The sequence below is a fragment of the Pelodiscus sinensis genome, chromosome 13, assembly GCF_049634645.1.
Source record: "Pelodiscus sinensis isolate JC-2024 chromosome 13, ASM4963464v1, whole genome shotgun sequence".
In the NCBI taxonomy this organism is placed as follows: Eukaryota; Metazoa; Chordata; order Testudines; family Trionychidae; genus Pelodiscus; species Pelodiscus sinensis.
In genome coordinates, this window is record NC_134723.1 from 6,614,040 (window position 1) to 6,630,295 (window position 16,256).

The 16,256-nt window shown below is 38.0% G+C and overlaps 1 protein-coding gene across 5 annotated transcripts in view; it reads right to left on the reverse strand.

Annotated features, from left to right (window-relative positions):
• The window catches only part of DIAPH2 (diaphanous related formin 2), an 801,414-nt gene that overhangs the window by 189,466 nt on the left and 595,692 nt on the right, over positions 1–16,256 (reverse strand). For all 5 annotated transcript variants that reach the window (XM_075896759.1, XM_075896757.1, XM_075896756.1 and 2 more), the window contains one exon: positions 10,413–10,548. In XM_075896759.1, the coding sequence (XP_075752874.1) occupies positions 10,413–10,548 (136 nt within the window). The remainder of the gene's footprint in view (positions 1–10,412; positions 10,549–16,256) is intronic.

Consider the following 16,256-nt stretch of genomic DNA (forward strand, 5'->3'; position numbering starts at 1 on the left):
AAGTGTGAACAGAGATGGAGAATGGGAATGTCGGCAACAAGGAGACTCTGCCAGGGGTGGGAAAAAAGTAAACAGAGATCCTCACATGGGTAAGACAATGTTGGACCAGCTATGGGGGGGGGAGGGGGAAGGAGAGAATGGGGACCACAAAGAGCCCCTGACATGGGGAGGGGCCAGCTAAGCTTGGACACACAGGGCTCCTGGCATGAGAGAGGGGAGAGGAACTGCACTAGTCCCTGAAATAGAGGGGCATGAAAGGGTGGCACAAAGGGAGCTTGAGGGCAGAATGAACCCAAGTAACCGCTGACAGGTACATGTTCCTTTTGACTTACAGACACTATGAAGCTGCGACCCCCTAAAGAGTAAATATACGCAAATAAATATGAAATAAGAAAAAAAAAACATGATATAATGAAATGTGCTTCAGTGGAAGGAGCAGGGTGTTTATTAAGCTTAATCCATGCATACTTGTAAAGTATTTGACTATTATTGTCAATATTCTCAGATGAAAGTTCACTAGTATAAGTTACACCGATGTAGTACCTTTCCAAGGATCTCATGAAACTTTACAAAGACATATAAGCATTATCCGTATTTTACAGATAGGCCACTGAAGCAGAAAGATACTAATCATTACTACAGTGAGAAATGGAATCCAGGTTTCATTATTCCAAGTATCTTGCTCTAACCACTGCCTGACACTATCAGGCCTTGTCTTCGCTTACCCGGAGATTGGCGCTCAGAGGATTCAACCTCGGGGGTCGATTTAGCAGGTCTATTAAAGACTTGCTAAATTGACTTCTGACTGACTTCTGTACTCCACTGGAGAAAGAAGAGTAAAAGGGAGTTAAACAGGAGAGTTTCTCTAATCAACCCACACACAGTGGAGCTGCCATGGTAACTAGAACTATTCACATAGCTGTAGATGTGTACCTTAGTTTAACATTGCTCAGTAGCATAGACCAGGCCTCATTTAGCACAAAATGGTGTTACATGAATGCCAATGCAGAAGTATGGGGTCACAAACTGATATCTTTCTCTTATTCTTTTTAGGGTTCGTTTTTTTGTTTTGTTTTGTTTTTGAAATTTTGCATGCTTATCTTGATGGACACAGAATATGTACATAAAATTAGGATAGTGCTATGACAGATACTACAGCTGAAAATGAACTTTCTACCCTGGACCCTGATTACGTCAATGTCAATGAAATAGTATTGTGAAATGCAGATATTATTACCAATGCAGGTCTGAACATTGAGTAGATTCATTTTTAATAAGTGACTTATAATTTAATATTTGGATGTCAATATGTTTTAAGAATTAGAATACCTAGACATCCCAGATAGTCATCAACCACTACTGAAGAACTCTATTTCCATTATCTCCATCTGTGCTAGTGAAAAACCTTAATGTACCTTCAAAACAATTAATTAAATACTAATTGTGGCTTAGGCAGCTCATTCCACCCTTTATCTTCACATTGGTAGTTAAAAGGTGATTTTAATTGCCATGCTAACAAGATATAACGAAGAGTAAAACTTCTTCTGATTAAATAATATTTGCATGAGAACTGCTGTTGTGGGTTTTTCCGTTCCTGGGAGGTTGTCTGTCTTTGGTGCTTTTTTCTTCTCTATTTTCATGTGTTTTGCAAGAAAAATGTTTTACATGTTAAATTAAACACACAAAAATAACGAAGTGCAAAGGAGCTGCAATAGTAGCACATATAGGGTATGGCTATACTTCATTCCTCTCTCTCAAGAGGAATGTAAGTGCAGATACCCGAAATTGCAAATGAAGCGGGGATTTAAATATCCTCAAAAAATGAGGAATAAGGGTTATTTTAAGGGAAGGGTTTTATCTTGAAATAACCCTGTTTTTTCTCTCCAAATAGCGCTATTTTGAAATAGCACCATAGCGCGATTATGCAAATGAAACGCAGGATATTTAAATCCCCACTTCATTTGCAATTTTGGGTGTCTGCAAATGAAGAGAGAGGAATGAAGTGTAGACATACCCATACAGACTATCACAGTAGCCTTCAGAAAGTCAGAAATACTGCAGAACTGTAAAAAACATGACTCCAATTTTGCATAACTACTGAGCGTCAGAGGAAATAAAATACTTTTTCAAATAATCTTCTGCAAAATTCTTTAGTGCCTTTAATGGGGAGGAAGAATGTTTCAATGTTTAGAATGCTAGCTTGGAATCTGGGAGACCTCCATTTTCAGCTTCAGCACAGTTTCTATGTGACCTGGGGTAGGTCACCTATTATCTTTGTGCCTCTGTTCACCTTTTGTAAAATGGGGAAAGCAGTACACTGTTCCCCAGGCCTGGACAAAGTATGGCCTATGACCCACATCTGGCCCATGAAGCCGCCAGATCCAGCACACGGAGACAACGGGGAGCCCCAGGAAGCTCCCCTGCTTGCCCCCCATGCTGCACAGAATTGCGGCTGCAGGGCACTTTCTCTTTATGAGTCTGGAGGGGAGGGCGGAAGATTCAGATGCTGCTCCCGCCCCCAACATAAGCCCATTGGCTGGTTTCTGGCCAGAAACTAGCCAGTGGGAGCTGTCTGTTTGAACAACAGGCAGCCACAAAGCACAACCCTCCTAGTCAGTTACTCACTCAACCACATGGTAGGTAGAAACATTTTAAGCTCTGCAAGCCATTAGATCTGCAGGTAGGCAGGTTTGGCTGGTAAGTCTCTGGCCAGAGCTTGCCTCTGGCACCCCAGACCCTCCCTTCCCCAACGCTCTGCCCCTTACTCCTGCCCCGCCATTCCACATGCACTGATATCCCCTCCCAGATCAGGCACCCCAATCTCATGACTAAGACCACAATCCCCTACTATCCCAGGTCACATTCCAAAACCCTGCACCCCAGTTCCCTGCCCTAGATCACAACTGCCTCCTTTATCCAAACTCACTCCCAGATTTCATTCTCCCTCCTGTACCCCAATCCCTTACCCCAAACTCCTTTCTGCACCTAACCTCAATCCCACATCCTGCACCTCCTCCATTAATACCATGGAAGAATGCAGCCTTTGACCACTTTCCAACATCTTGGAGTAGTCCCCCATTGAAAATTATTGCCCACCCCTGCTCTTACCTCTCACAAGTGTTATAAGCATAAATATACTCAATACTGTGAGGCATTCAGATACTACGGTGATGGGGGATAATGAGCATCTAAGATAAATATGAAAGCTTTTTGACTTTTACAGATAGGTCTCATATTAGTTTCACATTATGATCTTATACCAGCTCTTTATACATTTATTCTTTCCTTCATAACATTGGAAAATAATCTTTTTGGAAAAAACTATCACGGTCAAAAACACAATGCATAGCACTTAAAGTCACCTCCTATAGCCAAACTTCAGCAATTCCAAATGTCTGGGTGCCAGAATTTTTTTTTTTAAGTTGCAATTACAATATAGTCTTGAAATACATGATTACAAACAGGTACTAATATTTTCTGCAGGACTCCTGCATCATGCAGTGTGCTTATTTGGGAATCCTCATCTAGTAAGGGAGCAAGCAGTTCATCATTTATTTTCAGCCCATTATTCAGAGCAAGAGTCCTAACATTATTCAGGCTCACCATCCAAATTACGTATTAAATAAGGCAAGAGAAGACCCTTTCTTTCTGTCTTTTCTGCCACTGAGTTTCTAATTACATTGGTATACATTAAAAATCCACTAACTTAAACAGATTTATTTCTTGGGCAACTGCTAATAAAGTTTGGCAAGTCAGAGGCCCTTCAGTGTCATTCAACATTATTTTATTTATAGTGAGATTTCCAGACACAGGGAGAAAAAACACAGAACCTGGTCCTATAATTAAAAAGCTTCATAAATCAGACAAAAGGAAGACAGTGTATCATCTTGGATAAGTTTACTGGTGGAAATATAATTTTGCAACCTTATTCTGGGCTGGATTATGTGATACACTAGCTATTCAAATCCCCCTGCTTTTGTTCTCATATGAAAATATTTTACTTTTGTTACTATGTATTAATTTTAATATTTTAACTGCAACTATTAGGGTTAGCTGAGATGTTGTTCACTGCATCCTTGACTTGACCATTGGAGTAGAGGAGAAAGAGGATCCCTAAAACATTTCTCCTACTAACCCAGGAAACAGGATTTATTACTACAGTTGGCATTTATATAATGACTAAAATACCCTAGTCTCTTTATAAAACTTGAAAAAAAATCCCATCCCTAGATTCAGCCCTTAAAATGCAGGTTGGCAGTAAGATTACTTTAGATATGTAATCTAAGAAGATGAAAAACAGAAGGCACTTGTTTGATCCTCAATTAGGAAAACATTAGAATTGTATATTCTAAGATAGTTAGAAAATGAGTGAAACAACTGTGTTAGGTTAAAATATCCCTGGGTAAAAAGAGTCACCTTGTCAAAATGACAGCTTTAGGGGACATATGCACCCTTCCACTATGACCTGTATGTCATGTTGGCTTAGAAAAAATTTGCAAGCCATTTTCATAAGCAGCAATGATCCCGCAGAGAAGAAGGTACCAAGGGAAAAATGTCACTTGACAAAGTAAGATATACTTACTCAATGAGAATGCTCTGGTTTCTATTTCTCCTTTTCAATAGAAGCACATCACGTGGAATGGATATTATAGTATACAGTGGTTTTATTATAGACAAGAACACATACTTCAGCAATGAGGACAAGTAGATAGTTATTTTTGCCATCAGGGCCATGGTTAAGATTTAAACATGGTCAGTGAGGATACTTAGTGGTAGTTCAGTAGCATACATGGTGGTTCCAGCACATTTTACAGTGTATAGTCAACCACACATTGGCATTTTCCACACAGATCAAAGACCAAATTACAGAGAATCATCAGTTAAAATCTACTTTGAGTAATTTTCATTCTTCATGAGGAAGACATATGATCAAGACAGTTTGAGGCATCATGTATCAAGACTACCCAGAATATCCCCCTCTCTAAATACATACTAAATCAAATTTCCAGAACTGTCAGCTGATCCTTAAAAAGAAATAAAGGAAGACTAATGATTGGTCAAGTGTTGGCTAGACTAGAACACGCTTCCTTACATTTTATCTAGTAAAATGGAAGATTATTCTTTCAGGAAGAACTTTCTATTTAAACTGAAATTAACTTGAAAAAAACTTCATATGTGAATTGAATGGGTTTGCCACCTACGCACCTCATCAAAAGCTCATCTAAACAAATCTATGGCTTACTATGTTTTTTTTAAATGTTAGAATATAAGTTTTCAGAGCAAACACTGAAAAAGTCACTTCAAACCAACCAACCAGCAGGTTGGAGGTTCCGTGACAAAATCATGTGCATTAGGTTCTTCAAAAATATTAAGTAAAACATATTTATAAGATTACCACAAAAACAAATTCTGGGTGTAAGTCACAGTGATAGAGTGCAAGTTTATATAACTACATAACAAATAAAAACACAAAAGAATCAGGAAAACACAATTTATCACTGTCAACAAATATAGCAAGTTACCTAATAAATATGTTCTCTTAAAATAATTAGCTGCACATCTAAAATAAATACCACAGACCAAGATTAAATTTTACTTTTAAAGGAAAAGTGTCCTAATTTGAATCATGGCAAAATTCTGAATATTTACAGGGAGCTAGCCAATCTCACCAAATATAAATTATAAAAGGGGTTTTCTTATGCAAATGTTGCACTGATTTAATTACATATTAATAAAGTTAAAATGGTATAACTCTTTTAGTATGCATGCAATATAATGGTATAGCAATTCTCACATGGGAAGAGGCATAAGGTAGATTGTTATAAGGTAATATAAAGTCATCAATTCACATCGCTATAACTGCATCCACAGTAGGAGATGAACTAGCACAATTATTTTTTTGTTTGGGAAAAAGTTAAATAAACAAAGAAAATCACACCTTTAATTGACATGGCTCTGATGATGCAAAAACAGTGTGAAGACCAGGATATAGGTTTGTGACTGCAGTTATGTCATCACCCAGTTCGATATAAGTTCCACTCTGTACATAAAATGTTCAAAGTGAGGATGTGCAGAGGCATAGTACACAGATCCTACAGGAAACTGGCTGCAGGTGGGAAGCATGATTATAGGTGCTGGCAATCTATAATAAAGCTCTGGGATTTACAAAATTTGCATAATGATCATCCAACCAACATCAGCACACAGTGCTGTGCCTTTCTGAGAGATTTTACTGGCATTTCCAGCCTTTCCTCTGCTTGCATTACTTTTCTGTGTCCTCTAGAAGAGTGTGCCTTCGGGCCATAGTGCCCAAAATAATCTGAACTTTCACTGGGTGATGACATAACTGCAGTTACAAACCTGCATGTTTTCAAGCCTTCATCTCAACTAACCCAAAAGCCCGTAAGCCCCTTCACAAGAAGAAACTGCACGTGCCAGGCCTGGCAGAGTTTCTGAGTTTGATCTAGCCCCTGTTGAAATCAATGGGAGTATTTCACCAACTTCAACAGTAGCTGGATCAAGCTCTCTCTGCTTTTTTCCAATTCCAATTGTTTTGATTAGAGACGAGAACTGTACTAGTCTATCAATCATAAATGGAATTATCCAAAGAAAAATGTGTAGTCAAATTCTTCTTTGAGTTTTTAAACCTATTCTACAAACAGATGTTACTTTTGTTTTTCAGTCTCTTTTATAGAACTGGTGATGCTGAAGTCTTATTTCAGCTGGTTGACACAGTCAACGGTCTGGCTTCTATACTGTTCTTTAGTTACAACAGTGAGAATACATTAATTTTCCCACACATGCTTTTATGGCTTTTGTTACATATACAATAATATTTCTTTGAATCTGCATGAGATGACTTCACATATTCAAGAACAGGTCACTGTAACAACATGTTCTGAAAAAAAACTAGCAAGCAGTCTACTTGTTCATGTTCAGAAAGTAGGTTACCCTATTTTTTTCCTGATTTTTACATGCCATTATTTAAGAATTAAAATTCCTAGTTTTCTTCCTGATTTTAAATGCTATTAGTTAAGAAGAACTAATTTCTTTCCCCCAATACCTGAAAAAAGGGTCTAAATAAAAAGGAAAACACCTTTAAACAAGTCATCTAATCCAGCCCCCTACACATATGACAGGACAAAAAGTATTAACTAGACCATCCTTGATGGGTGTTTATCTCATCTGCTCTTAAAAATCTCCAATGGTTATCCAACTAGTTATGCTGCAATTTAAGCCTATTTCTTCTCCTAACATCAGAGGTTAAGGAGAACAGTTTTTCTACCTGCTCCTTCTAACAACCTTTATGTAGTTGAAAACTATTATTTCTCTCCTCAACCTTCTGCTCTGTAGAGTAAAATAAATAAATAAATAAATAAATCATTTTTTCAATCTTCCTTTATAGCTCATGTTTTCTAGACCTTTAATCATTTTTGTTGCTCTTCTCTGGAATTTCTCCAGTTTAGTCACCTTTCCTGAAATGTGGTGCCCAGAACTGGACACAGTAATCCAGTTGAAGACTAATCCAGTGGTTCCCACAGTGGGCTGTGGCTCTCTGGCTGCTGGGTTACGGAGGCTCTGAGGGCCAGGCTTGGGGTATATCACTCTTGCTACGGCTGTTGGGAGAATTGTGTCCTGCCCTGCCTCTCAGCCAACCAGCATGGGGCAAGGTCCTCCACAGCCAGAGGAGACCCCGCCCCTACCTGGTGCTGGTTTGTTGAGAGGTGGTGCAAAACACGCTTCTTCCAATAGCCGCAGTGGGAGAGAAGTTGCTGGGCAGCGTACTCCAGTCTCGACCACTAGCCGCCACGATGCAAGCAGCAGCACAGGGTTAAGTGAGGGAGATGGGGCTGGTACTGGGTGGAGGTTCTGGGGGCAGAGGGTACACTGTGGCTCTGAAAACAGGAGGCTGGTACTGGAGGGTCTGGTGGTGGGGGACTCTACGGAAACGGGTTTTGATACACAGGCATTAGGGATGGGGGACTGGAGAGGGGGTTGGGTGCAGAGGAATCTGGGGTCAGTGGCTGATGCTGGGAAGTGGAGGGATGGGGGGCTCTAAAGTTTAGGGCTGGCACTGGGGGCTCAGCTTTTGGCAGACCAGTAATGTTTTATTCATATATTTGCATATTCATCAATCACAGAATGAATATGCAAATAAAATGTTGCGGTCCTCCAAAAGTTTGTGAATGGGTTTGCCGATCCCCGGTACCAAAAAGGTAGGGAACTACTTACAACACTCCTACTAATGCATGCTAGAATGATGCTTGCTTTTTTTCATAATATTACACTTTTGACTGATATTTAGCTTGTGGTCCACTGTGACCCTTCGATCTCTTTCCTAAACATTCCTTCTTAGACATTTATTTCCCATTTTGTATGTGTGCAACTGATTCTTCCTTCCTAATTGGAGTACTCTGCATTTTGTACTTATTGAATTTCAACCTATTTACTTCACACAATTTCTCCAGGCCATTTTGAATTTTAATCCTACCCTCCAAAGCACTTGCAATCCATCACAGCTTGGCAACTGTGTGCAAATTTTGTAAGTACTTTCTCTTTACCATTATAAAAATCACTGATGAAGAAACCGAGCTGAAACCAGACCTAAAACTGATGTTTTCAGGATGCCACATGATATGCCCTTTCAGCCTGACTGAACTACTGATAACTTCTCTCTGGGAATGGTTATCCAACTAGTTATGTGCTCACCTTATACTACAAGTGGGATGCTCTGTTTGTTATTTCAAAATAACTCCCCAGTGTTAGCAGGGCTAACTTACAAAGAACAGAAAATTAGAAAAAAAAATATTGTAGCATCTTGTTGCCATAATTTTCAAAAATCCTAGTAATATGGAGTTCCTCAACTTTCTAGGTGCTCACTCTGAGGTTCTCTCAGTTTGGTCCACCAAAAATTGAGGAGTCCGAAGTCACTAGTCACTTTTGAAAATCTTAGCCAGTCATGTTCCCCTCCCTCCCAAACCCTGCCACACACCAAGTTTGCTATATTGTAGAAGTACATGGTTAAACTCCCTCGGAGATGTCTTAATCAAACTGTGTTAAAAGTTCACTGGCCAAGCAGTTTTAATAGAAAATAAAAACCAGTTACTAAGGGAACTCTGTATTTTAGGCTATGGTGGACTTAATTCGAAAACTGAGGAGCACTCAGAAGTCACTGTGGTTCAATGAGTGCTGTAGGTGCTCAACATATTCGCAAGAGAGGTCAAATGCCTCTATCTGGATACACACAAATAGAAGCTCAGAACATTTTTGATAACATTTGAAAATGTCCTAATATTTCTAAAGTGAAAGGTGTCCTTGAATAAACCACCTTTCAATACAAAGACTATATATACTCACTTAAAACATAATATTTTTATTTCAAACCTTTCCTCCTAATTGATTGATCTCCAACTTAGTGCTACCTCAATTCACTCTAATTATAAGGTTTATTATAACATCATTTTGGTACAAATCTTATACACCTAGGCACCTTACGTAAGGTTTGTCAAAGAAAAAATATCTATTATTTTGCTAGAAGTGAACCTGTCAGATTTGTTCACTGGGTTGAAAAGAGAAGTTGTAGTCACACACTAAGCATTTTTATGTTTTATGATTGAGGAGGATTAGTTCAGTCACACAACAGCACAAAAATGATCAGAGAAGGAGAACAGCAACTGAAGTATAAACTAATCTTTTGTCCAATCTAATTCATATTTGTATCTTCTCCCCTCTCTTCTGGGGTCCAAAGGGATGGAAAGTAAAGCCTGCATTTTGCAGTCTTCTGGAACTTTAGAAAGCATAGATATTAGGAGCCAATTGATTCCTCTTTCCCCACCCTCTAGGGCTCTCTCATAGAATGCCCTCGTGAACTACATAATGTCATTCTAGCTAACCAGTAAGCTCAACACATTACTTTTTATCATGCTGAAATGACACACTGTGTTTAGGCTCACAGCTGAACCAGATTTTTCAGCTCATAATAGTAGTGTTGGGAGAACATCCATTTATAATATGGAGCCTCCAAGCTCAAAAAGAAAGATGTTAATTGCCAAAGTATCTTGATTATAGAGATGTTTACAGAATAAAATTAAAAAACACAACAAGAAAGAAAGTTTTTCTTGGGAGTAAATCCATATAAAAAGAAATCAATTAACTGCAACAAATGAAAACAAGCCAATAATTCACCACAAAATGCCTTAGAAGAGACATCGCCTATATGAATGACAGATGCAGAATAGCATCAACATCAAGTATGCAAAACCAAGGTTGAAAATTGACACCAGAAACATTAACTTGGTTTTTCTGTATTTTCAACATAACAATTAAGTTATTTTCATACTAACCCGGAAGACTTTAAACTAGAGCATCTTTTGTTTAGTTTACAAATTCCTCTTCTGAAAACACTGCCTTACCTTTGTTCATGTCAATCAGCTGCTTCTTCTTTTGCTGCCGCTCCAGTTTCTCTCGTTCAGCTTTCTCTTTGGCCAGCTTGGCTCTCTTGGTCTTCTCCTCCATTTCTCTTCTCTTGTTGTTTTCCTTCAGTGCCTCCTGCATTAGAAATGTTGAAAATAGGAGTATTCCATTATTTATGCACTGTAAATTAGGAAGCTGGTAATTTAATACACACAAATTTATGTGTCTGAGTAGACTTTGCTCATAATGGGGTGCCACTTGTTTCCTGAAAAGAGATTCATGTGCTTTTGATAACATTGAGTGAACAACTTTATTCAGTCAAAAAACTCCTGATTCTTTTTTTTGCTATAAGAAAAAATCAGGTATAAACGAAGTCAGAATATTACAGTTTGGGGAGGTGGGAAATTCAAGAATCATCTGTTGTAAAGAATTACTCAAGGACGATATTTTGCACAAGTGAAGCAGATTTCTACCTAGATTAGATACACTTAAAAGTGTGGTTTTGAAATACATAGTGCATACTAGACCAGTAATGAAATGAGGTGTTAATCTACTCTTTTATCATGTATCCAATAAGGGGAAAAAAAAAGTTAGTACCTAATGATCCCGAACACATACCAATCTATACAACCCTTACAGAGAGAGCAACATGAAATACTAATAGGTTTGAGAGAGACACAGAGAGAGAGAAAGATGATTAGAAATACTGAAATAGTTCTTCACAACTAAAACAGCAGGTAATGGCGATGGGGAGATGAAAATGCATGAAATTATTCTATAGCAACCCCCTGGGCTTATGTAGGCAAGATAATGGACCTACATCAGACGTCTCAGGCAGAAACTTGAGGATGGCAAGTGGCACGCTGGCAGAAAGGCAAGTCCTCAGTGTGAAGGCACTTTAAATACAAGTTACTACAGTTCTGTTGGTTTCTACTGCAATTTAATTTACACTTTCTAAAATGTTCTGGCTGAGATTTTCAAAGGAGTCGAGATGATTTAGATTTATAATGTGCATTGCCACTAAGGGAAGCTATCTGTCTGAATTTCTTAAATTCTAAAAACCCCAGCCTCTGTCAGCACAAATCATGCAAATGACAGACAAAACCTACAAATAAGAAGGAACATTTTAAAGTTTAAAAAAAAGCCCAGCATGATCTCTCTGCATATCTACCCAAATCAACTTCTGGGTTCTTTGAATGTTGGCAACATTGTTCCCATTTGTCAGCTGCTCACTCAAAAATCTCAGTACCTTCTCCCTTGCTGCCCAAACACCCTTATTTTCTGCACATTTAAGGGTATTGTGGAGACATGGCTTTATCATGATTAAATGTGAGCTAAATATTTTTGGCGAATAGTTTTTCCAGCCAGAAATTATACTTTGGCAAAATGATTTATGGATTTATGTTGAATTGGCTATATAATTTCAATTGCACACAAAAATCAAAACATTTTGAAAAAACAAGTCAAATCAAAATAATTTTTGAAACATTCTGGTATTTTGGGTCGGAGTCACTAATAGTCCTTGATGAGGGTGGTCATGATGATGAGGTTGGTCTTCTTATAACTCTTATACGGTGTAGATGCTTGGGCTCAGGGTCGAGCCAGGACTCTGGGTCAATTCTGAGCCCATATGTTTGCACAGAAACTTTTAGTCCTGCAGCCAGAGCCCTGTAAGCCCAAGTCAGCTGACCCAGGCTAGCCACAGCTGTGTACCAGGGCTTTTATCTCTGTGTAGAAGTACCCTGAAATATCCCACCATACATGGCACCCTATTTAGTAGCTAATAACTTGATTTTCCCCCCAAAGGTGCTAAGTACCCATAGCTCTCGCTGATGTCAATGGAATAGAAGGTTCAGAGCTCCTCTGCAACATTAATTTTAAAAAATGGTATTTACAGAACCACCATATCACCGGACACTTAAAAGCAACAGTATTTTGACAGAAAAGGGAAACAAAGAAGAAATCAATATTTTATCCTTTTGGTTTTTGGACAGTTATGTCTCTGCACATTTGATCACAACTGGCAAAGACTTCATTTCATTGCAACTTCACAAACTGCAATGAAAGCAAATCCCCACAACCGTAAGGAAAATAAAAACAAATAAGAAATGTCACAGATTAACAAATGAGTAGCTCAGTAGCCACTGACATACTGTGGGTACACTAAGGAACACTCCATAATGTTTTACAGTAGAAAGGAATAACCTGGAAAGCAACTTGAAAAAAATGCATCTGAAAACAGGAAAAGCATCTGAAAATTTACATTTGGCCTTCAGACAAAAATCGTAACTGAAGTGAAAAAGAATTCTGCATGATCAGGCCCATTATCTGATAAAATTATGGCTACTCAGAATGGCCTTTGTTGAAAACTGAGTGGACAAGATGAGGGTCACTGATGCTAGACCATGAGCATTTAAAGGGAACCCTACCACCTCTAACAGAATTGATATCAAACCCAAATATATATATCTAAGGATGATCAAATGGAACATGTCATTAATCAAAGTGACTCCATCTGGTTTCTAATATCTGAAGTTTCCAATATTTTATTTTGTTTCAATACTTCCACTTTTTTTGAATGTGTTCATTTGTTACTGGTGCCCTTGAGAGCTTGGTCTACAAAATTACCTTTTATATAAAGCAGTTTCTCCTGGAAACATTAAAGTTCCTGATTTTCTCTTAGCCTCATTGTCCTCTTGTTATCCTCTCAGATAATTATGTGACATCTACCTCAGAATTTTAGAATTATTGATTATTTTTCCTGATTAGGTCTTTAAGGTGAATACTGTAAGCAGAACTGCATTTAAACTATTTAAAATACAACATTTATTTATCAAGTTTAATTTTTTTGACTAAATTATTATTTGAGATTATTTAATCAGTGTTTTATGCAAATGTATCACATGCTCTCCAAATATGATTCACAAGTTTTTATGATATCTATCTAATAACATGCTCAGTCTCCATTAGATAACTAATTTTATGGGAATGAGGCAGTCTGAAGCAGATCACTTGTGGCATGCACGTTTATAAGAATATATTTATAATTATTTTCATGACACTTTTGAGTGTGAACAACTGCACACATGCATATTCATCTGAGATTTTGAAACATCCCCTCTTTCCGTTAGTATTCCTGATGCATATTCCCATAAACACAAAACTGACTATGCATGTGTCTGTGAATATGCACCGAGGCCACTATATTCAAAAGCTTTGTCTACACTTGCAATTGATTGACAAAACTTTTATCATTCACAGTTGCTTAAGACACCTCCCCTCACCCCAAATTACAAAAGTTTTGCAGTGACAAGTGCACATATGAATGTTGCTTTGTCAGCAGGAGCGCTCTCCTGCTGATAAAGCAAAAGCCACTCAGGGCAGCTAGAAGTATTTGGTTGGCAAAAGTGTGGACAAACAGCATTCACACACACAGACTTTAGTGACACAGTTTTATCACCACCGCCTTGTTACTAAAAGCTGCGTAATGTAGACATCACCGCAGGGGACAAAAGTTAGGTCTCTAATTCACATCTGAACATCCAAAATTGGTGAGAGTTGCACATGTTCAGAACTTCTGAAAAATCAACCAGAGCATTTAGGTACCTACATACAGTTTAGGAATGAAATCCTGCTTCCTTGAAATCAGTGGTAGAACTCCCATAGACTTTGATGGGGCCAAAATTTCATTGCAAGTATCTTCCTCCAGGACTTAGATTTAAAAACTTTGGTAGGAGTGTATTCAGTTCCTTCCACATGTGAAACTTGCTTGTTATAAATGAGTAAAAGCAACAGGTTGGTTGAGTTTTTGATGGTGTGCTCATTTGTACTTTTATAATGGTATGTAACAAAATGGGGATCTGAAGGTCCCCACACCAGTGGCAGTAGGGTAGCCGCATAGCAGCTAGGAGGTCCAGGGCTTTCTGCTACCCATAGCTGGGAACTGTGGATGCTCCTGCTATATGCAGCAGGTGGGAGCGGAAGGGTACCCCATTTCTTGTGGCAGCCATGAGCTGCTGAGTTTCCTATTGCCTACAGCTTTGGAGGTCCACATCCCCTGTATTGGAGGGAGTCATAGGACATCCTAGGTGCCTATGGTGGCTGAGAACTGCACAAAGGTCACTGGAAGTCATGGCTTTCATGACTTATGTAACCTATGACTAAATCGCAGCCTTACCTATTGCAATTTGTCCTGCACAGGAACTTTCCAGATAGCTCATTGTTTTTTATTTACAAAATGGACTTACTACAGTAATCCTCTAACTTACTGTACTACACAAGCGGCATTAACTGCTTAACTTCATACTTTTGTCATTAGAAAGTATTTTTTTTATGATGTCAAAGCTTACTACAAAAACTATTGCACTGAACAATAATCTCCCTCCGTAACCTTTTCATTTTAGTTTTCTACATTATTCCCTTATACCTAATACATGTTATGTGATTTGGTGAGTACTTTCTCTACTTTTTCCATAAGTTCTTCTAGTTTATGCAAATGATATAACACAGACATCTATGTTACCAATCCTGCTGGTTCAACACCAGTAATATTTTGTACTTAAAAATTGCTTTTTAAAAAGTATGTGTGACTACAATGTAGCTCAACAATAACTCAAATTATATATCACCAATTGCAGATGTACTACAAAACTATGCATTGCTCTGAAAACGCTACATATTAAGTTAACAGTTACATGTCATTTCAGTGTTGCAAAACAAAAGCAAATCCAGAGAATAAAACAGTGCAGTGGACAATTGCAGCACATGTAAATATATGAATATATTCCCTCTCAAAATATGAGTAAGTATATATAAAATCTCACAGCAATATGCTACATGAATTGTACAATTATTCAAAAAGACACATTTTTGGTCTTTAATGAAAAGGTTCAGAATTATTTGTTCTACAAGGAGGTTTTGTCATCCACTTTTCTTTGTAAAAATGATCACTGTAATACAAAGAAAAATAAGGATTACATTTTAAAGAGGAAAGTGGTAGGTATAAGAAAGAGGCTGAGCGATCACGTTTGATGTGGCAGTTGTCGTCTTAGGGATTATGTTAAAAGTGGATTTGATTAAAGTGTATGAAAATCTTCAGATGAAGTTTCCACTTTTTACCCAGGATGCTAAGACAAAGGGGTATAAGAGAAAATCAAAGGAAAAAAAAACTTTTTAGCAGATGTTAGGAAATGCTTTTTCATGTAGAAAGAATCAAATTCATTCAGTGGTTTACTATGCAATGTTGTTTGGGCTAAAATATTTGGCTACCATTTAGGCTACATCTACACTACACATTTAGGCTACGTCTACACTGCACATTTATTTCGGAAAAAGCTATTCCGGAATAGTTATTCTGAAATAGCTTATTTCAAAATAGCAAGTCTAAATTGCAGGGAAGCCTCAAAATTAGTCAGAGGCAGGCTTCCCTAATGTAGACATGCTATTTCAATTTAGAGCCCCAGGAGGCACTGGGGAGGAATAAATTAGAATGGCCCTGGTAAGGGGCTATTTCGAAATAGCAGAAGTAGAGCATCTACACAGCCCCTACTTCGAAACAGGCATTATTCTTCGAAAAATGAGGTTTACAGAAGTCAGAATAAGCCTCCTGTTCTTTCGAAATTATTTCAAAATAATGCTATTGTTGTGTAGACGCTCACATTGTTATTTTGGAAGAACAGTCATTATTCCGAAATAACTTTGCTGTGGAGACACACCCTTAGAAAACAATAAGATTCTACCATAGCAGGGAATAAAGGCTTAAAAAAAAAGAAACAAAATCAGAGGACAAATCATGTTGCTTTCTTATGTAAAGTGCTCAAAAAGAATGCAGTACTTATTTCCTC